The sequence below is a fragment of the Anabrus simplex genome, chromosome 1 (assembly GCF_040414725.1).
Source record: "Anabrus simplex isolate iqAnaSimp1 chromosome 1, ASM4041472v1, whole genome shotgun sequence".
In the NCBI taxonomy this organism is placed as follows: Eukaryota; Metazoa; Arthropoda; class Insecta; order Orthoptera; family Tettigoniidae; genus Anabrus; species Anabrus simplex.
This window is the reverse complement of record NC_090265.1, coordinates 189,287,283-189,311,388: the sequence shown is the minus strand read 5'-3', so window position 1 is coordinate 189,311,388 and position 24,106 is coordinate 189,287,283. Positions and strand designations below refer to the sequence as shown.

The 24,106-nt window shown below is 38.8% G+C and overlaps 1 protein-coding gene across 1 annotated transcript in view; it reads left to right on the top strand.

The window, feature by feature from the left end:
* The window catches only part of LOC136885511 (intermembrane lipid transfer protein Vps13), a 1,358,975-nt gene that overhangs the window by 465,331 nt on the left and 869,538 nt on the right, over positions 1–24,106 (top strand). The window contains exon 18 of the mRNA XM_067158109.2: positions 11,341–11,566. Coding sequence (XP_067014210.2) covers positions 11,341–11,566 — 226 coding nt within the window. The remainder of the gene's footprint in view (positions 1–11,340; positions 11,567–24,106) is intronic.

The following is a 24,106-nucleotide window of genomic DNA, read 5'->3' as shown; positions in this document are numbered from 1 at the left end:
GCCAAGATATGTAAAGCTTTCCTCACTGTCCAATGGATGGTTTCCTATCATGATATTCGCTGATAGTTCCTCTCTGTTTATTGCCATCGCTACTGTTTTGGGTTCGCTTATCTTCAGACTGAATTTCTGGAACTTAACCTTCCATTCATTGAGTCACAAGTGGACTTGTTCCCCAGTTTCTCCCCAGATCATATCATCAGCAAAACCCATTGCATTTACTTCACCGGAGGTTTTCCTGATATTCTTCATTATGTCAGCTACGATGGTGATAAACAATAATGGGGATAATGTACTACCTTTCTGGACTTCACTTTTGGTGTGGAACCAGGATGACTGTCCGTCATCCAGTCGCTCATAGCTGGTACAGTACTCACACAGCATCTGAATTATCCTTGCCAGTCACTCCGGTACATTCCCTTTTCTCAAGCATTCCCATATCTTCTCTCTTGCAATTCTGTCATATGCCTTTTCACTATCAAGGAAAACCATAAATAGATCTTTACCTTTTCCCCAATATTTCTCCATTAACATACGGACAAAGAAGATTAGGTCTGTTGTGAACCTATTAGACCTGAAGCCGTACTGTTCCTATTCTAACTCTGAAGATAACTCGCAATCTGCTCTCTACGAATTTCTCCAGAATCTTAAGCCCGAGTGTTATTCTCCAGTAGTTGGAGCATTTTCGGCGATTTGCTTTCTTAAGCAGGGAGATAAAGACACTCGTGCTCCAATAAGCATGTATCGTATCATCCTTCTAAACTGCATTGAGCACCCTGTCAAGTAACATCTTAGGCACTTGAAATGCGATACTCCTTCAATGATGTTTCTGTCCAAGATGATTAAAGGGTTGCTTTCTTTCTGTTTCCTGATTCCTGTGAATTTTTATTTCTGAATGTTTAAGGCTGAACTCCTTGTTTATTTCACTGATGCTGTTTAAAGGTGTGCAACAAACTAAACCAACCAACCTGCTGATCCAACCCATGTCATTACAGCCCTGATAGGCCTCGACTTTACAAAGCGATTACTGCTCAGCCTGAAGGCCTGCAGATTACTGGGTGATGTGTGATCAGCACGATGAACCCTGTCAGCTGTTATTCTTTCCTTTTTGACCAGGCCACGAACCTGCTACGCACATGTAGAATACACCCACGGTATCCCCTGCCTGTCGTAAGAGGCGACTACAAGGGGCGACCAAGGGATGATTGAATTAGAACCATGAAACTACTCTTGATTCATACCATCATGCGGAAAACACCATGGGTTGCATGTACTTGCGAGTAGTATCACTAAATTGGTATGAAATAAGTTTGTGATTAGTTGCAGTAAAAAGCCTGGCCTGGTGGATTCCAGTACCCGTGCGTTGTACCCATGTGGGCAACACCGTGGGTCTGGGCGTAGCCTGTGAGTTGTACCGCTATATGAGCGGCACCATGGGTCAGTGTTGCCTGTAATTGGTACCCACTATGTGAGGAACACCACGAGAATACTGGCGCCCGTGACTAGTACACCTAGGTGAGGAACCTTACCGGTTTGCGTTGGCTATGAGTGGCGCCATTGTGTGAGAAACACCATAGGTCTGCATTCCCTGTACGAATTGCAATACTTGTGAATAGTACCATCTTGTGTGGACCACCGTGAGTCTTCGCTACTTTTGATCAGTACCCCAAAATGACAAATACCATGGTTCTACTTTACTCGCAACATGTACCATTCTGTGGGGCCTTAGACGTGAATTTAGCACCCCTTCAGACATCAAGCATCATTGTGCTTTATAAATGGTGCCTTGGTTAGTAATACTCTAACTACCTTCTTTTTGAGTCTGATCCACTGTTTTTGTTCGTTTGTTTGTATGTTTTTGTTTTTTTGTAGGGTTCATGTCCATCTATTCATTCTTCATGACATTTTTATATTTTATTTTGGTCAGTGGATGAATTTGAATTTTTTGTTATTTCATTTCGTACCATTAGGGGCCGATGACCTCGATGTTAGGCCCCTTTAAACAACAATCATCATCATCATCATCATCATCATCATCATCATTTTTGACCAGGGTTGTTATCACACCGTTAGATAGTTCCTCAGTTGTTCTCGCATAGGCTGAGTGGACCTTGAAGCAGCTCTCAAAGGCAGGTAAAAATCCATGATCTGGCCAGGAATTGAACATGGGGCCTCTGAATAAGAGGCACGCTCACTACCCCTAGACTGTGGGGCTAGCTCTAAAGAAATTAAGGTCTTCTAAAACTGTAGAAGTGCTCAGGTAAGAAAGCTAGGAGGATATATATATATACACCTGTAGCAATAAGATACAGAATAGTCACTTACTGTGTAAGAACGCATGAATATATATATTTCATATTTTGCTATTTGTTTTACATCACATCGACACAGATAGGTCTTATGACGACGATGGGATAGGAAAGACCTAGGAATGGGAAAGAAGCGGCCGTGGCTTGGTGTGAAAATGGGAAACAATCTTCAGGGCTGCTGACAGTGGGGTTTGAACCCACTATCTCCCGGATGCAAGCTCACAGCTGTGCACTCCTAACCAAACAGCCAACTTGCCCGGTAGCACACATACATAGAGTACACACAAAAGACAGACATGGAGCCACAATTTTTGGCTGCAGTGTTCATCAGTGGAGGATAGAATAATAATGGGAGTGGAAAGAGAATTAAAAAAAAAAAAAAAAAGAGTGGTTATATATTGTTAAGGCCAGGTGCTCCCCTAGACCTGAGTACCAGTTGATGTTCAACTTTGGAATATCTAGGGGGGGGGGTGAAAGTGGGAAACTGGAGATAAATGTTTAAGGAAACTGTGAAACAATCATCAAATGTGGTTTGATGGTGTCAGATGTAAATGGGGACTGGAAGATCCATTTAACGGGTTTTGCCGATTCTGCATTGGCCACATATTCATTTGACTAAGTGTTGGTAGTTCAGCCAATGTAGAAAGCTTCTGGATGATGTTGGATGAAGTGCAGTCATGGCAGAAATAAGACTTATTAGTGATGTTACTGGTGAAGTTAGTGCTTGGTGTATGTAAATGGCAGGTCTTAGACCAGCTATGTTCACAGGGGGAACAGCCAAAAGGAAGTGGAGGTTGGTGTTGTTCATAGTGAGTGACAATGTTCTTGAGGTTAGGTAGGTGCCTGAAAGTGACTGTGAGGCTTTTTGGAAGACCAGAGGTGTAGGGTGATATGAGAGAATTCATTGCTTGTTTTAAAGTGTGATTGATTTTCTGTAGACAAGGATGATATGTGATTATTAAGGGTATAGGGTTGGGTTGGTCCGAGAGTCTGGGGTTGGAGTTCATGGCTAGACCTGGCTTACAAGTAACAACTCTCATTATTGTTCCATATTGAAGATGATGTTAGGCATAGATATCAAGGATAATTTAATAAGAAACCACCTATTCAATACTTTCCACGTTTAATGTGGTTATTATCTACATGATTTTATGTAGACTTATTTAGGTCATGTACATGTTTCACCCATTATTTTGGGCATCTTCAGCCTGTATACAACCTTTAGGTCAAGGTTTGGGACCTTTTTAACCAATATAAACATACCAATATATACAATACATACAAACATTAATGAACTCTTAAGATGGTAACATAAGTTAATACAGTTAAGTTTTTTTGGTCCTAATCTATCTAATATGAAAAATGTCCAAAACTAAAATGGATTTTCTTGGTAAAGAGGATTACATATCGGGGTTTATGTGACCCCTATATCATATTATGTTCTTGACGTACCGTGTCTATTGACAGGATGTGTAGTCGACAATAAGTGGAGATTTGAACTGATTGGTGATTGTAGGTTGGTCAAGATTGAAAATATAAATTTAAATTAAATGTGTTTTAACTTAGCAGTTCTATTCTGGTTAACTTAAAATGTTCAAAAATAAAATGAAATGGGTCTTCTTTTATATCATAAGTCTTGAGAAAGGGTGATATTAAAACTGGGGCGTATTTGACCCACGATTTTCATTTTCGTGTTCTTGACGTAACTAATATTTAAATGTGTTGTCATGCACAAGTGGAGATTTAAAAAACCGATTGTTGTAGGTAGTATTAAAATTATAAAATCCTTTTAATCACAACCACCTACTCAATACATTATATTACTCATTGAATTATAAAACAATCATGAGGTGTCTTAAATAAAGGAACATGTTTCGTTCGACATAGCGAACATCATCAGCCTTAATTTACAAGGATTAGGTCAGGGCCCTGAACTGAATGATAATAATTGTTAAAAAAGTGACAATACCATAATAAAAAGTAAAATGATAACATTAAACATGAAATTATAACGATATGTACAGATTAACAGCAAGAATGCAGAGGAATACTTTGAATGATGGTAGTCTATAGAGTTAAAACAAACATGAGGTTGTAAAAGTAAAAAGATACAGAGCTTTAACACGAGATATCTGGAACATTATAACGCTCAAAAACACAATAAGTACTCAGCGATGAGCCAACATATGAGAGAAACGGGCCATCACTTTACATCCATAGAGAAAGATCTTACCATCATTAGAAGCATAGGTAAAGGGAAATTAATGAATGAACTGGAAAATCTACACATCTTTTTAGACCAAACCTACAATAAAAATAAAAATCTCAACGACGTCAATGAAATTAAAAATCCTTTGTACAAATTAACACCTAGATTAATTAATATTGTGAATTCAGATCAAAACAAAATCCCTCAATTATTTAAATCTCCACACTCAAATGCTTCATCCACCATGCCAAAAGTTAAACCCGCCCATATCGCTTCTAGAAACTCCCCTCCAGCAATAGCACACACGCCCATAGACCAGCCTACCCCCACTCTCCCTCCATGCCCCGCCCCTCCGTCACCGCACCAGTACAACACCAGGAGTAGAAATGTTGATAAGACAGGCGCTGCTGGAACAGACAGGTCCATCTAGTATTAATTGAACAAGTAAGTCATTTTACAGTTAAGAGGTGTTAATTTACTACATTTTATCACAACGCATGCTCTAAATTTTTAATTCAATATTACTTTTCTACTTCATTATAGATATTCTTAAGATCCCTCCCAAAGACCAAGCAACACATCAACAGGAACAATATTCATACAATACTGTATCAAGTGTCTAGGATGTTCCTTCTCAATTAAGCAGCAGCCTAAAACTATGAAACTGCTTAATATTGTACTCTTGTCAATTCCTTGACGTTACATGAGACCCAAAGTCAAGACGCTAACAGTTTCATTCACAACGTGCTTGACCGGTCTACCTACAACAATCGGTTTTTTAAATCTCCACTTGTGCATGACAACACATTTAAATATTAGTTACGTCAAGAACACGAAAATGAAAATCGTGGGTCAAATACGCCCCAGTTTTAATATCACCCTTTCTCAAGACTTACGATATAAAAGAAGATCCATTTCATTTTATTTTTGAACATTTTAAGTTAACCAGAATAGAACTGCTAAGTTAAAACACATTTAATTTAAATTTATATTTTCAATCTTGACCAACCTACAATCACCAATCAGTTCAAATCTCCACTTATTGTTGACTACACATCCTGTCAACAGACACAGTACGTCAAGATCATAATATGATATAGGGGTCACATAAACCCCGATATGTAATCCTCTTTACCAAGAAGATCCATTTTAGTTTTGGACATTTTTCATATTAGATAGATTAGGACCAAAAAACTTAACTGTATTAACTTATGTTACCCATCTTAAGAGTTCATTAATGTTTGTATTTATTGTATATATTGGTATGTTTATATTGGTTAAAAAGGTCCCAAACCTTGACCTAAAGGTTGTATACAGGCTGAAGATGCCCAAAATTATGGGTGAAACATGTACCTGACCTAAACAAGTCTACATAAAATCATGTAGATAATAACCACATTAAACGTGGAAAGTATTGAATAGGTGGTTTCTTATTAAATTATCCTTGATATCTATGCCTAGATCTGGCTGTCAAACAATCGGGTGAGGTAACCCCTAGTGGTAAAGGTCTTCCTCAGGTTGTTGGTGCACAAGCTTTAAGGGTTCAACACATCTATTTGTCCCTGATATCAAGGATAGTGGAGATCATTTTGTGTGAAATGAGTGAAATTTGTTGTAATGGAGATGCTGCTGATGATTGTTAGGTTTGACATGTACAGAGGGTTTGATTGTGCCATCCTGGAGGTGGAGGTCAATGTCAAGGTAAGTGAGAGAAGTGGGGGAGATCTGCCAAGTGAAATGGACCCTGTACTGAGAGTTGAGGTAGTGTAGGTATGGAATTGTCATATTCAAAAAGGATTCGATGGCCTCCAAGTCCGCTCATATGAAGGATGTTCGATAGATACTAGAAGGTAGTCTGAGGGGAGGAGTTTAGGAAGAGTGACAAGATGACCGGGCGAGTTGGCCGTGCACGTAGAGGCATGCGGCTGTGAGCTTGCATCCGGGAGATAGTAGGTTCGAATCCCATTATCGGCAGCCCTGAAGATGGTTTTCCGTGGTTTCCCATTTTCACACCAGGCAAATGCTGGGGCTGTACCTTAATTAAGGCCACGGCCGCTTCCTTCCAACTCCTAGGCATTTCCTATCCCATCGTCGCCATAAGACCTGTCTGTGTCGGTGCGACGTAAAGCCCCTAGCAAAAAAAAAAAAAAAAAAGTGACAAGATGTTCTAGAGGAGGAGGAGGAGGAGGATGATGATGATGATGATGATGATGATGGTGATTATTATTATTATTATTATTATTATTTATTTTCCACTAATTGTAGTTACAATTTAGGGATGGTGAATGGAGAAAGGGCATAGCCCCATATACACAAAAGTGCCTCCATCACCACTTAAAATTATAATATACAAATATACAATTACATTCTACATGATGTTCTTATATACAGTTAAAATATTTACATAGGCATATTTACATACAGTAATACTCACAAGACCTGATCAACATTCAAGTCATGACGACACACACACACACACACAGAGTCTCTCTCTCTCCCTCTCTCTAGAAACCCCACATATATTTTAGCTAGACCGGCTCACTCATACACATTTACCGTCTCAATCACTCGGGACCCCATAACTTTCATCCAACCTCCCACTCATACTGAACATTCTCACAGTAGATAAATTATGTTTTGTACAGAGGGTTTCGTTATATATACATCCGTTTTACGTCTTTACAGAAATTTTCTGCAGGTAGTTCTTTTATCTGCGGTGGGAGTTCATTCCACAACCGAGCAGAACGACTAAAGAAGCCACTTTGATATGATGCTGTTCTTGCAAATGGAGGGAAAAGGGACACACCTCGACCTCTTTGAGCGGGACGATAGTTCAGCTGTAAGCGGTTGAAAGAGTTTATATGAATGTTACCTGCGAGGGATTTTCTCAGGAAAGTAATATCTATTTGTTTACAGAGGGATGTTATGGAGGGCAGTGACCTGGCTGTATTTAAATGACCGTGTTGAGTAATTAGTCGTTCTGCTCGGCGTTGAACTCTCTCTAGTTTCGTCATGTTCTCCACTGTAGTAGGGTGCCAGGAAGGAAGCCCGTACAACAGTATTGGCCGTACTAATGACAGATAGGCTGTCTGAACGGCTTTCTTCCTGGCTCCCAGTAGAGATCTGCGGATGAATCCCAGGACTCTGTATGCTTTACACCTTATTTCCTCAACATGTTTATTCCATTTTAAATTGCTGCAGATGTGTTGTTTAAAGGGGCCTAACATCTAGGTCATCGGCCCCAGATGTTCTGAATGGTGTCACAAATGTAAGATTTAAGGGAATGTACTAAGTGTTGAAGATATTGGTCAGCCAGTGCTGAAATGGGTTAAGTTTGACGTAAGTGGCTATGTTAAGATTCTGATTGTGTGCGGGGTATTGGTTGAGGGAGACATGTGGTTGCGTTGGAGAGTTGCTTTAGGGTGTCGTGGGTCATAGTTTTGGCTGTTCATGACGGCTGTGGTGGATTCATTGCCGGCGGGAAGAATGATAATGTGTAGGTTTTCTCATAGTCCCCTCGGAGCATAGAATGCTTGTTTCATCAGGTTATATTTGGTAGGAAAAGAAGCTAGGAATTTGGGATGAGATAGACTGGTTAAGAGGAAATTAGATCTATTCTAAGGTGATGTTCAGATGGTAGGGATTGAGGTTCAGTTCTAGAAGGGCTCTTGAAGTGCATTAAGAATGGCTCTATCTTCCTGTCCCTAGTCACACCTGACACCATCCAACTAGGTTTGATGATTGTTTCACAGTTAAAATCCTTCAAATGTTGGAGACAGCCATATCTGAATGTGCTATCCTCCAGAAATCGTAGGTTTTTTAATGGTTTCTAATTTTTTTTCAAGGTTAGGGAAAGTAATTATGTATTGTAGAATTTTTTTTAGAGTATTTAGGGAGATCATATTTTCCTCTACACACAAATGAGTTTTAATCATCATAGTATATATACATACCGTATAAAATGTGTATAAATTTATGAAGATAAATTCTACAATCAAAAAAAAGTTTCTGATGCAGCTATGGATGCCAATCAGGTAAATATTTTGAAATTTGACAAATATTGAGGACACATCTACTAAAACATAATTAAATATACGGAGTCTAACCGAAGTGGTCAACTGGCTTGGGTATCATTGCTTACAACCAGTATTGGGTATCATTGCTTTTGTATGGTACGCCTTGAAGCAATCTGGCATACACAAACCAGTATCACAAATGCTGCAGAACCACCATATTTCCTTCCTAATTTCATTTCTTTTTTTTCCTTTCTCCAAACAGGCTTTACAGTACCTAGGTGCATACCTTTTCACTGTGGCAGACAAAACCCTTTCAGCAAAATGCCTTCCTGTCGGTCGTGCAGCATAAAACACAATTACATGCATCAACTCTCCCTTTTAATGTATTTTTCTATTTGTTACCTTAAAACATTCTTGGAGGTGTAAAGTTCAAGCTACTTGACTTTCGCATCCGAAGTCTACATGGCGACTTTGTCTTCTTGACCTTCAGGCTACCAATTCTTGACAGCACCAAATTTGAAAATATGTCCGATTTAACACTCCTTTCTGCCAGTGCTACATATCTGACTCTGGAAATAATTGCATTGCTGAATGTGGTTACTTACGGCCAACTCCCTCTCTGACATAAATGGGTATAGTTACGGAGAGCAACTTGGCATTGCTGCTTATTAAAGCGCGGAACTCACATTTTAGTTCCTTCATATGCCCATTATTATTATTCTCTAGATGAAAACTGCCTGTTGCTATCTTCAACTAGTCCAAAGATATTTCATTTGAGAAACTTAGGTGGGCCACTGTGTATATTCTTCATTATTGACAGTATATCCTTTGGGGATGATCTGGAGAATTTTCAGTTTATGTGTTGATGTCTCTATATTCATATCCCGTGTCTAGCTAGTGGTTGACAAATCAGGATTCTGTATTATTCCTTTGTCATAGTTATGACACAACCCTTTTCTGATATCTGATATCACAGACTAGTTTGCCTGCTCAGGAAGACATTCTTTCAATATGAATTTGTGGTTGTTGAGATATTACATCTTAAATAGACAGTTACTGGATTTAACATGCTAGATCCACTTATGGATGTGTATGGCCCAGATATCGTTCTGCTGTAGCTTCTTGGAACACACTAAGTTTGTCTGTAAATACTTCGTTTTCTGTTCGTAATAAATGTATACATAAAGATGAATACAGGTGGTAAAAGACTAGAAACATAGGATGAATAGGTCATTGTAAGAAATGGAAAGGAAGAATTAAGTGACAAACAAAATTTTGTATGGAAACATCTTTTTTGTCTCTTTCCTTTTTTTGTGTTTGTCAGTGGCGAGGCTTGATATTTCAAATAAGGGAAGTTCCTGATTACTTTATAATATTGGTGTTATATTTTTCTATGGAAAACCAGAATTACCCAGTCTGTGCTTACTGGGTAAATGGTTTAGACACATTATGTAATTTTGTGTAACTGAATATCTGAAAATTGTGCATGTTACTGTATTTAAATTGTAAAAACCATTGTGACTCCAAGCACCTTTTTCTCACACAAATAACAAGCAAGGCTATGAGAACAGTTTTCTTAATCTGTGGCATCCATGTAACCATGGAACTATATCATAGTTATTTTCATTGAAGTGATATAAATGCTTTAATACCTTTACCCCGAACACTGATGCCATTGTTAAAAACTTTCTTCAGTTAGCTACTTTTAATTAAAATAAACTTGTTATATGAGAATGAACTAAAGCTATGTTTTCTTTCTGTAGTAGTCACACAGGCTCTTCTTCCACTCCAACTCCACTCATGCCACTGCCAATGCTAGGACAAGCCATGCTGTCCAGCAGAGCATTCCAATATTTCATGAAGCTGGCACTCACCATATCAACTCACAACCTCAGATGGAGTTTGTATTCATTTCACATTCTTTTGCTAATACTCAACAACTTCCATTGTTCCAAGGACTGCTGATTCCTTCTGATAAGCTACAGCTCTGTATATTTCACCCTGTTGTGATGTCCTGTATTCCACATGTAGAAGGCGCTAATTTCCATGTCATACTAGAATTAACGTCGCTTTGATCTTTATAGCAATCACAATTTTTACACAACAAATATTTCCATGTTTCCTGATGAATCTAAAAATTGTCATCCAAAACAAATAAAATGTATATTTTATCTCCTAAAATATGGGCAGAAGTGCTACTTCATTGCCTCCTGGCGCCCTGTGCCCGTGATGTTTATCCAATTTCCTTTTTATCCAACACTTCCCTCATCAATACTGAATATCTCTCAGTATGGAGCTCAGTGAGATGAGTGTTGATGCCCTTCATCCTGAAGCTGGTAAAGGGAAATGTGCTTGTTGGGAGCTGAGGGTCAGAGCTTGTCTGTGTGGTGAAGTTGGCAGCTAATGAAGACATGTAGATCGTCCCTGTCCTTTTGTGTGTTCATGTTTATCCTTGACACCTCTTTCTGTTGCACTCTCTTCCCGTTGACCGGTCATTGTGGTTATCCTGTTCATGTTCTTATCTTTCTATATGTGACTTGAATTACTTTCTTTACTAGGATGTACACTTCCTTTACAATTAAATATTCATTGTTAAAAATTAATTTATTAAAACCCTATACTTTGTATACTGTAGCAGGAAGAAGGTTTGTTTGTTTGTTTGTTTGTTTGTTTGTTTGTTTGTTTGTTTGTTTGTTTGTTTGTTTGTTTGTTTGTTTGTTTGTTTGTTTCCAATACTAATAACAGGGAGAATGATTACCTAAGACTCATTATTTAGAAAAAGAATTTTAAAATATTTATTTATGTGTAGGTAGATGAGAAGTCACCAGATTTTGTCACTAAATATGGGTCTGTACATCAGCTGGTGAAGGCTGACTTCAATCATCTTAGTGTATTGCTGCATCAGGAGGCACTGCTAGCTTTGTATGAGTATATTAATGGAGTCAGCCAGCAACTAGAAAAGTCCTTCAGAACTTCATTGGCAGAAAAGAGACAAGAAGGGGAACCAGTCCACCATCATAAATCCAAACGCAGTAGTAAGTACTTTAAAATATTATATTTAGAATAACATATATACAGCCAAGAACTGAATATGAAGTTGTTTCACTCACCTCAGTCAGGATTGTACCTGCTATATTGGGAACAGAAGACCATTATTAAGTGACTGCACCACAGTGGTCACAAAACATCAAACATTCTCTTAAGATAAAGATCCTGTATAATTCTAGACAAGAGAACTTCAGTTTTAATAGAATTGTGCATTTACTGTAATATAGATAAAATGTCCTTATTGGCCCCAGGCCCTAGTACTAGTTCATCTCGGTCATGAGATTCTGGGGGACCGAAAACAGCATGTGTGAATGAATCTGAGCTTCCCAAATCTCTTCCACCAAAGCAAAAATACTTCATAGCTACTTTAAACATCAACACATTACTTAAAACTGGCAAATTAAAACAACTAAACCACGAACCTGCTATGCTGACGTAGCAGGGGAAGATGTGATACTCCCACGTGGCGCGTCCCAGGTGGCGGATAGGGGGGTCCTAACCGGCTTGCCAGCGGACTTGAGGGAAATAAAATACCTCTCGCGGACCAAACACACAACCCCCTGTGGGTGGGGGATGCAGGCGAAGAATTCACCCACGGTATCCTCTGCCTGTCATAAGAGGCGACTAAAAGGGGCGACCAAGGGATGATCAAATTAGAACCATGAAACTACTTGTGATTAGTACCACCACGCGAGGAATACCATGAGTCGCTTTTACTTGCGCGTAGTACCACTATGTTGGGTACCAAATAGGTTTGTGATTAGTAGCAAACGAGGGCTCAATGGCTTTTACAGTACCTGTGATCAGTAGCACTATATGAGCGACACCATGGGATGAGGGAACACATGGTTCTGGCTTGCCTATGATTAGTACCCACTATATGAGGAACACCACGGGATAGTACAAGTCCCTGTGGTTAGTACACTTAGGTGATAAACACCATATCAGTTCACCTAGAGCCACCGGCGAGTGCAGACGTACGGAGTGGAGGGTCCCTGGAGTGGGAGAAGGTAGTGTAAGTGCGGAGTGTTGGAAGTCAGCGAGGTGCTTACAGGCAATGATTGGTACAGAGCAGTACAGGGCGAGCATAGGTGGTTGGGAGGGAAGGAAGAAGAAAGAAGAAGTGAAGACAAGAAGATGCAGAATAGAACGGGATAAAATAGGATACTTTATACTTTCTGCAGCGGTGATTTTGATATTGCTTTGGATTGGGGGAGTAGAACTGAACCCAGGTCCGACTTCCAGAGGAAATATGAGCTGGGAGGACATGGAAACAATCAGAAAAATCGTAAAAGAGGTGGTAGCAGAGACATGTCCCTTCGAACAAATCAAGAACATGATCAAGGAACAAACGAGGGAGTTTGAAAAAATGAAGGGGTGGTTTCAGGAAAAGATAGAAGACACAGCTTCACAGGTGAGAAGAAATGGTGAAGAAGTTTCAGCATTAAGAGAGGAGATAGGGAGATTGGAAGAGGAGATATCGAAACTGAAAGCCGACGTAGTTGTTAACACCCGAAGTCGCAGAAATAAATGCTTATTTATATATGGAGTGCAAGAGGGTAAGAAGGAAGATAAGACGAGTATAGTTTATAAAGTAGTGGACATAATTCAGGGTAAAATGAAAATAAATTTCAGTGAAGTGGACATTGATGATGTGACAAGAGTGGGAAGATTTAGAGGTAATAGGCCTATCAAAGTGCAATTATTTTCTACACTGATGGCTGATACAGTGGTGCGTAATGCAGGTAACGTGCAAGGAGAAAAAATATGGATAAGGAGGGACATAGGAGCTGAAGAGTGGAGGAATGAAAAACATGATACGAGCTAGGCAGCAAGGGTTGAATGCAGTCATCAGAGGACAGGAATTAGTGGTGACAGGCAACAGATGGAGGAGAGTATGGTCGGTGAATAGACTGATGGACCTAGAACGGAGGATGAAACAAGATGAGGAGGCTAAGAGAAGTGTAGTGAATAACGGGGATGACAAACGAGTGGAAGATAATAGGCAAGTGAAAGATAACGAGGGTAGAAGTGTAATTATAGGAAGTAGTACTGAAAAGTGTCAAGAGAGACAGAGCGAGGTGCTAAGTGGAAGTATGAACAACGGTAAAGAAAGAGCAGTGGACGGGCAATGCAGGAGAGAGGCTGAAGATCAAAGGGGTGATGGGGGAAAGGAGAGTGAGCAACAAGAAGCTGAGAGAGCTGAGTGTAGTGGTGGAGTTGGACAAGATCAGGGTATAAAAGTAAGGCCAGTGTTAACCCGTGAGTACCTCGCACAGAATTTGAGTTTGAGCGCAGGGAGAGATAGAAGATATACGGACATGATGAGAGCAATGAAAAGTAGTGAGGGTTTTGTTACAAGAAGTAAAAAACAATAATATAGTGAGTAAGTAAGTAATTAAGGGCGTGGAGGCTGAAATGTTGTGAAGGAGAAGTGGTATATAAGTTATGATATGTTATAGGGTTGAAATGTGGTGTTGGAGAAGTGGTGGTATAAGATGGTGGATGGCAGTTTGTTGATATTTGGAGCTGGAGGAGTGATGGTAAATGTGGTGTTGGATAAGTGTTGTAATTTGGCTATTTGTAAATTTTGGTTTGGGGGAAGTTGGAGTTTTCGGTAGGTAATTATGATGGGTGTTAGGATGAGTATGAGTGTATGGCAAATTGAGCAAATTATGATATGTTATAGGGTTGAAATGTGGTGTTGGAGAAGTGGTGGTATAAGATGGTGGATGGCAGAAGGTGAGTGTATTTGTAGAAGAAGTAGAGGTGGTGGTACTGAGATTGTATTGGTGTCTGGTATAAATGCTGAGTGATGGCAGATGAGTGTGTGTTAGGGCTGAATGGTGGTGTTGGAAGTAGAGGTGGTATATGTTGAAATGTGGTGTTGGAAAGGTATGGAGATGTAGTTATGATATGTTATAGGGTTGAAATGTGGTGTTGGAGAAGTGGTGGTATAAGATGGTGGATGGCAGAAGGTAAGTGTATTTGTGGAAGGAGTAGAGCTGGTACGCTGAAGTGTGGTGTTGGAAGTATTGAAGGCTTAGTATTCAAGTTATGATATGTTATAGGGTTGAAATGTGGTGTTGATGGCTATTTAATTTTTGGAGCTGGAAACAGGTGAGTTTATTATCATTTTGTATTGTATTGGTGACTGGTATAAATGCTGAGTGATGGCAGACGAGTGCGTGCTAGGGCTGAAATGTGGTGTTGGAAGTAGAGGTGGTATATGTTGAAATGTGGTGTTGGAAAGGTATGGAGATGTAGTAATGTAACTCGGCTATTTGTAAATTTTGGTTTGGTAGAAGATGGAGTCTTCAGTAGGTAATTATGACGGGTAGGAGGAGTATGAGTGTATGGTAAATGCAAGTTATGATATGTTATAGGGTGGAAATGTGGTGTGGGAGAAGTGGTGGTATAAGATGGTGGATGGCAGAAGGTGAGTGTATTTGTGGAAGGAGTAGAGCTGGTATGCTGAAGTGTGGTGTTGGAAGTATTAAATTATGATAGGTTATAGGGTTGAAATGTGGTGTTGGAGAAGTGGTGGTATAAGATGGTGGATGGCAGAAGGTGAGTGTATTTGTAGAAGAAGTAGAGGTGGTATATGAGGTAGGGTTAGTGTGGTATTGCTGAAATGTGGTGTTGGAGTATTGCTGGCCAAAATTTTTGGAGGCGTGATTGGTATTTGTTATTCATTGCCGAAATTTCTGGAGACGAGAGGTAATTTTATTATGGAGTGTTATGACGGAATGAAATGAAATGAAGCAATGTTAACGCAGATTGGTAAAAGTTGCGGTATGGTTGATTGGAACGTAATGACGGAATAAGATGGCCGGTTTGGTATGCAATCATGTAATGGCTGGTTTGGAATGCAACCTGGTAATGCTGCTGTTGCAGCTTATGCTGGAGTAGGTCAGGGAACAATAGAGGTGATGAAAATGCTGAAGTAAGAAGGTTGCGTACGTGAGAGTGATAACAAGCATGGAGTTGTAACACCAGCAGTAGAAGGTAAACATTGACCAGGCTGTTGTGAATTGATGTAGATGGAGTTGGTTCTGGTATAAAACCGGGACGGTATTGTTTATTTCACTTTATGTTATTTAGTATATAGTGGAGAGGGGTGGCTCAGGTTGGACTATTCTTATTAATCTTATTTGTTATTTATTATTATTATTGTGAACATGTATTCGGGGCTGAACGCCTGTTTTGTTCACTAATAAATACTAAATACTAAAAAAGATAAACACCATAGGTGTGTTGCCTGGCAATGGTGCCGCAATGTGCGAAACACAGTAGGTCTGTAATACATGTGCGAATTTCATTACCTGTGAGTAGTACCATAATGTGTGGAATACCGTGAGTCTACGCTACTCTTGATTAGTACCGCAACATGGCAAATACCATGGTTCTATTTTTCTAGCGATAAGTACCATTATGAGGGGCTGATGACTTGGATTTTGGACTCCTTTCGACTACAAGCATCATCGTTTCAGTATCATGCTATAGAGGCAGTCCCTTGGTCTTTAATACTATTGTTCTACACCAGCTTTGGTGCATGTGAGGCACTGTGGGTCGGTTCCACTGATTGTTTTAAATTCATATCCATCCAAGTAATAATAATAATAACTTAAATGTTTCCACCTTTTCAATACAATATATTCACAAAATTACAAAATTATACGGTACTAGTTTCGACCCATCTAGGGGTCATCATCAGCCGTATTGGAGCAAAGATCATTTGTGGCGAAATCCTAAGACAATATTATTTTAAAGAATAACAAGTGAAATGAGATGTTATGGTAATAGTTAATAATACAAGGAATATACATAATAAGAGGTTTTTAACAAAGAATAAAGTATAAATGGGGTGTTGTAAAAATTATAATCATGGAAATCAGTAAGTTCTTGTATTGAAATGAAATATGGCTTAGGAAGAGGGCTTAAGGTGGGGCTGAAGGGTGCGGGAGAAAGTGTAATTGTCTTGGAAAAGTACCTTTGATTAAATTTAGGATTGAGTTTAGGTTGGCTGCATTATTGTTTCTTTCAGAAACAATCCTAAATTTAATCAAAGGTACTTTTCCAAGACAATTACACTTTCTCCCGCACCCTTCAGCCCCACCTTAAGCCCTCTTCCTAAGCCATATTTCATTTCAATACAAGAACTTACTGATTTCCATGATTATAATTTTTACAACACCCCATTTATACTTTATTCTTTGTTAAAAACCTCTTATTATGTATATTCCTTGTATTATTAACTATTACCATAACATCTCATTTCACTTGTTATTCTTTAAAATAATATTGTCTTAGGATTTCGCCACAAATGATCTTTGCTCCAATACGGCTGATGATGACCCCTAGATGGGTCGAAACTAGTACCGTATAATTTTGTAATTTTGTGAATATATTGTATTGAAAAGGTGGAAACATTTAAGTTATTATTATTATTACTTATATATTGTTCAATACGGACCAAAAACATGAAATTCATAACCATCATATCCATCCATCCGTTCAATCTTCATCCTCATGTTTTGAATTGTGGTCAGGGAAGGTTTTTGGGTTTTTAATTTGTCATTTCATTTTGCCTCATTTCGTACCATTAGGGGCCGATGACCTAGATGTTAGGCCCCTTTAAACAACAAACATCATCATCATCATCAAAACAACTAACAGACATATTGGACAGATTTAACATTCAAATTATTGCAATACAAGAAACTCGATATGCAGACGAAAATCACATGGAATTGGGGAACTGCAGAATTTATAAAGGGAAGCCAGCAATATCCTTCCCCAAAACTCCATTGCAGTTCAGCACAGCCTTTGCAGTCAAGAGAAGCCTTACCAATTGCGTATTCAATTTCACATCTCCTGAAAGAATCTCACTCCTTGCGATCAAACAAAGCGGGGAAACAAAGCGTCCACTTGAATTAATGCCCATGCTCCCACAAATAATCACAGTTGGAAAGATCCACGTAAAATAGATGAATTCTGGGTACTGCTGGAGGAAGTTTCAAATAAGATACCGAAACACCATGTCAAAATACTGTTAGGAGACTTCAACGCACAAATTGGTAAAGAAAAGAAATTTAGGTGCATAGTAGGATTGTATCCAGCACATAACAGAACAAACAGAAATAGACTTCTACAAAATCTTCAATTTAAAACTGTCAACACACTTCTTGGCCCCATCCAGAAAGAAAATGACCTGGAGATCCCCCAATCAATATCTAAGCAAATTTCAAATTGATCATGTAGCCATCACCAGGCAAAACCAAAAAGAAGTCATGAATGTTAAGGTTCAGATCATTACTTGTCCTTGGTAAAAGTGAAGTTTCAGTCTAACAGGCCCAAAATGAGAACATTGAAAACGCCAAAAATTGACCCAGAATTTTTCAGATTAAATTTTCCTTGCAAATTTACCAATAAATGTCCCCTCATACTGGAATAATCTAAAAAATATTGCATGCTAGGCATCTCAGAGAATTGGCACACCGCCTAGAAAACGGAAACACAGATGGTGGAATGACACATCTGACAAAGCAATACAACTAAGAATTAGAACATGGCAAACACTGAACTCTCATAAATCCGAAATCAAATGGCAAGAATTCCTTGAAGTACAGAAGGAAACATCCAAAATTATTAGAGCAGAAAAATTAAAACAAGACCAAACCCGTCTGAAGGAAATAGACCAAGGCTTCCAGAAAAACAACTCTAGAAACTACTAAAAAGAATTTTAAGGAAGAACTTCAAAATGACCAAGCGCCCAGTCTTTGCTTCAAACATCCAGACATATCATAGAAACAAATAAGAAAGAAAACTGCAAACTTCTTGCAGACTACTTTAAAAGTCTATTAAATTGCGAAAGTCCACAAAACCAATTAACCTTTGAAAAACCTACACCAAATCCAGACTCAGAACCTCCCACTTTAGAAGAAATCAAGCAAATAATTAAAAAATTGAAAGATAATATAACACCAGGAGAAGATGGGATAATTGCTGAAATGTTGAAAACAGGTGGTGAGAAAATGTCTTACGCAATTCAAGTAATCATACAGAACATTTGGAATTCTGAGAAAATTCTAGAAGACTGGAAATGTGCACTAATTCACCCACTCCACAAGAAAGGGATAAATCAGATATAAACAATTGCAGAGGGGTTTCCTTACTATGAGTCGTCTACAAAATTTTCTCTATAAAGTCCTACTGAATGGATTAGAAAAACAAACAAAACCCTCGTTGGAGAATATCAGGCAGGGTTTCAAAAAGGAAGATCTTGCCCAGAACAAATCTTAAACTTAAAAACTATTTTACAAATTTGTAAAACAGAACAAACAATAATTACTTTTGTTGACTTCAAGAGAGCTTGTGATTTAATAAACCGACAGACTCTCTTCAGCATACTTGAGGAATTTCAAGTCGACAGAATACCAAGGGAATAACGGAATAACAAGCAAACTCTAACAGGCACAAGAGCGAAAGTTAAAATTTTAGGAGAAATTTCAGAGCCATTCGAAATTCCAACAGGGGTCAGACAAGGCGATGGATTTTCACCACTACTATTCAACCTAGTTCTGGAAAAAGTGCTTCGAGAAAGGAAAAATGAAACTAAAGGGATCAATATTGGTAGACTTCTCAAAAACAAAATTCACCTCAATTGGCAATCCTCTCCAACAAGAAACAAGAAGTACTCCAGCCCGCAGAAAAACTTCATGAAATAGCAGCAAGAACAGGTCTGCAAATTTCATATGAAAAGACAAAGTACATGAAAGGTACAAAATCAGGATTTAACAACCATCCTCTAATCACTAGATATGGGAAAATCTTCCAAGTAGATAAATTCAGATACCTAGGCAAAATTATACAACCATACAGGATAAATCAGCAAGCAAAAGAACATCAAAGAACAACAGAGGAAAATTCTCAGGAAAAATCTAGGACCTAAATACAAATATGGCAGTTGGATGAAAAGGAAATCACAGGAAATCTATCAGGTAACAGAAAAAATCACAGACACTATTAGGAAAAGATTAAAATTCTGTGGTCACCTGATCAGGATGGATAGCAATAGGCTAACAAAGACTAAATTCGCAGTATCTCCAAAGAAATTCACAACAACTGGCTTACAGAAATAAACAGAGATCTTCAAGAAATTGGTATAAATGAAGAAATCATGCAAGATAGAAAAAAATTCAGAAATCTCATAAACAAACACAAAATTACTGATAAAGCAAAAAGACAAACTACGGGATGGACAGAAGAATGCAAAAAGAAGCACAGGAAAAGAATGAAGAGAGTTTGGGTAGACAAGAAGAAACATTCTGCTAAATAAGTTCACACGTGCTTCTTAGTTGGGCATAACGAATCAGAAAAAAACTAGTAATAATATTATAATACCTTATTTACTCGCATTTCAGCCGCACCCCTTATTTTTAACAGAATATTGCACTGATTAACAACCGCACCTCCAATTCATGGGCTTGTCTCAAGAATGCACGTCTGCAGTAACAAGCAGAGAGGGCAACTGCCACGCGGTCTGAAATCAACCACTGTGGAGCGTGTTAGCAATTACATGTCATGTGGAAAATTAACAATTACACAGCTTCATTCAAGCTAAAAGTGGTGAGATTCATGGAAGAGAATGATAACAGGACAGCAGGCAATGAGTTTTCCTTTCATTTAAAACAAGTGAGGAATTGGAAAAAGCAGCTAGTGGCATTTCGTGGCCCAAAACAGGGCAAGTTCTTAGGTGTTGAAGTGTTACTGGAATAGGTATGAGAGATGTGGAACAGCGGTTGTAGTAATTCTCATGTAATGCTACAACTAAAAGCACAGGAAATTGCGTGATCCCACAATAATTTGGGAAACTTATTCAAGGCAGGTTACAGGTGGGTTACTCTGTTTATGCGGTGTAATAACCTGTCATTCAAGGACACGAGACCACGGATAATCAACGATAGCACCAAAAATGACGGACCAATAGATATGTTCAGCGCACGAGATACAGGAGGTACTCTTAAATTTGAAAAATAACAAAGCTCATGGGCCAGACATGATCTATAATGAACATTTGAACCCCTTACCAGCTTATTCAACTACTGTGTTAAATGAAAAAACATCAGATCGATGGCGGACTTCAACAATAAAGACCTTTTATGAAGGGAAGAGAGACTTAAGCGACCCTAATTCATATCGAGGAGTAGCACTCGAATGCACGTCATTGAAGATGTTGACCAAATTATTAACGCAAAGGCTGAATGCTTTAATAGATCAGTATCTCCCAGAAGAGCAATTTGGATTTAGAAAAAAACAGTCAGCAATACAGGCTATAGAATGCCTTCAGAATGTTATTCATGAAGCCATTAGATTTACGAAGGATCGAGCTTGATAGCTGCAGTCGCTTAAGTACATCCAGTATTCGGGAGATAGTGGGTTCTAACCCCACTGTCGGCAGCACTGAAGATGGTTTTCCATGTTTTCCGTTTTTCACAACAGGCAAATGCTGGGGCTGTACCTTAATTAAGGCCATGGCCGCCTTCTTCCCACTCCTAGCCCTTTCCTGTCCCATCGTTGCCATAAAACCTATCTGTGTCAGTGTGACGTAAAGCCAATAGAAAAAAAAAATTCACGAAGGGAAAGCTACATGTTATATTCATGGATTATTCGATAGCCTTTGATACAATTAGTCGACCACAAGTCATATCAAAGATTGAGGATCTCATAGGAAAAAATAACTCCATATTGCAACTAATAAAAAACATCCTGGCAAAAAATGAGGTGCAAATAGACTATTCTATCACAGTATCCGATCCAGTAGACCGGACTACAGGTGTACTACAGGGTAATCCTTTAAGCCCTCTCCTTTTTAACGTCGCAACATGTCATTCAGGCAACGAAGATAGAAGGCACAAGCATTGATATGTATGCAGATGACATGGTTTTAGTGTCCAGATCAATACCTGCTCTGCAGTTGGCATTTGATCAGCTCATAGAGTGGACTAAAACAAATGACCTTCATGTAAACAGAAGTAAAACTATGACTGCAACCTTTAGGAAAGGAGGCAGACATGCAGCAAGTGATATGATATATTTGGATGGAGAACAACTAACCAATGTGAAAAAATTTAAATACCTCGGAATAACACTGCGTATACAAGGAACCAATTTCACAGTGCATATCAAACAAAGATTAACAGCAGCAGTGATAGCTATTAATGACATCAAATATTTATATAAAATATCCCTTCAGACAGCGTTGAAGTTATTCAGAGTGAAAATAGCACCTGTAATAACCTACGGCATCTCCAGTATTTGGCAGCATATGTCAGTAAGAAACTTAAAGAATGTGGAGAAGATAAAAGCAACATTTTTAAAGAGAGCCCTATGTTTGTCGAAATTCACCTCTTTGAGACTGATGTATGAGCTAACTACAGAAATGATGTTTTTTGATGGAAATACAGGACAAATTCTCTCTCTCATTAACTCCAGCATACCAAAGTTTATTTCGTGAACATCAGAGAAAGAAATCGGAAATCTGATTGGACTTCTACAGTACGGAAGCGATGATGAATTACAAATGGAAGGAAACCAACTTGAATTACGGCACGTATCAACAAGGCTTGCTGTGCATGGTTTTCACTTCAAACTATGCTCCACGATGAAGTATCACTCGCCAAATGAGGGATGCACGTGTGCTTTGTGCGGGAAGCAGTGTGATCGCTATCACGTACTAAGGTGTGAAGGAAGGAAAAGTCCTCTAATTAAGTTCTGCATTGAATGATTTTGTTTATTCTTTGTAGATGGCAATTAGCTGCAATAAATATATTATAACCTGTCATTATGAAGAGAAAAAAAGTCTTTGTGCCAAAAGCTACCTAAAGACTGTTCCGATAAAGTTACAGGGTTTCATCGGCATGTGATCAGATCGGCAATCTTAATTGAAACCTCTGTGTATTTTGACATGCCAAGGAACACTACTTTTCTGAGAAGGTGGCAAGTGTTCTAATTAAAACTACAGCTAATGAAAAGTTACGTTGTACGGTGATGGCCATTACTGCTGGTGGCCGTAAACTACCTCCATTTGTTATATTTAAGTGCAAAACATTACCGAAGAATGTTACATTCCAGACTGGTATCAACAAAACAAAAATGAAACTAGCCACTCTGCTTGTGATTTCGAGTATATGTTCATAAGCAGTTTGCTTAATTACATGGTACTGTACGATTATAATGTATTTATCTCCTAAGTTTAAAAATATGTAAAAAAATTTAGTTCCTCTGCAAGTGAAAGCCGTACATTGTTGGTAAATTAGGAATGGAATATGAACGAATAAATAGCCTCCATGTACATTTTCAGTCTTTCTTTTCTTTTCTTTTCTTTTCTTTCCTTTTCTTTTCTTTTTTTTTACGTTGGTAAACAAGTTAAAATCCTTTGAGTGTATCCAGTAAAATATTTTGTGATATAAGTTCAGCAACACAGGGCAACATTAGTCATTTCATACAGTATGCATTATCGTGTTACTGATTACTTTTGTGTGTTCTTGACAGCACTGTATCAGTAAGGTGACGATCATAAATGCGTGGCGAACTGCCAGCTCAGCATGAGGATGTGATTGAGCTGGCAGTGGCCAGTGGCCTTCACAACAACACGCGAGAAAGCGAAGGATTAATCTCAGACCAGCCACACAAACAAGCTGACACAGAAACACTGCACACGCATCTCCTACTAATTCATCAGGCTGACTACAAATTTGACGTCAGATTTGTGGTTGAGAAAATAAATTTTTGATTGAAGTTAATTAAACTCGCCTTCTGTTGTGGTGATGTCCACGTAACCTGGTCAAAGCATGTCGTCCTTTGAGCATGTTTCCTGAGTAATGTTTTAAGTTCTGTCTATTATCTAATACTAATGAAACACTAGGAGTAAAGCACCTGAAGGGGAAGTGCGGGGTGTCATTGACCTGAGAAGGGGGGGAGGGGTTGATGTAAAGGAGGGTCAGCGAACTGGCAGCCAGTTGGATTCGAGCCAATAAAAGAGCAGTGGTTTTTCAGACGCTTCTCATTGTGTGCTGGAGAGGAGACAAAGCAGGACTTCTGTAAGATAAGTTCCAAATTTCAAATTCCTAGGTGTTTAAACTGAAATAAACAAATATTTCCAAATATTGAGTTTGGCATGGTACAATCTGATGATGTCCCGCTCCATGGCTAAATGGTTAGCATGCTGGCCTTTTGCCCAGCTGGTCCGGGGTTCGATTCCGAGCTGGGTCAGGGATTTTAACCTTAATTGGTTAATTCTGATGGCTCGTGGGCTAGATGTGCGTGCCATCTTCATCATTAGAATTCATCATAGGTAGGGCCCCATATTCATAGACACGCAGGTCGCCTATATGGCGTCAACTTGAAAGACCTGCACCAGGCCTCTTCGGAGGCCACACACCATTATTATTATTATTATTATTATTATTATTATTATTAGTAGTAGTAGTATCAATTTAGGAAGGCTCGGCTTGTGCCGGTAA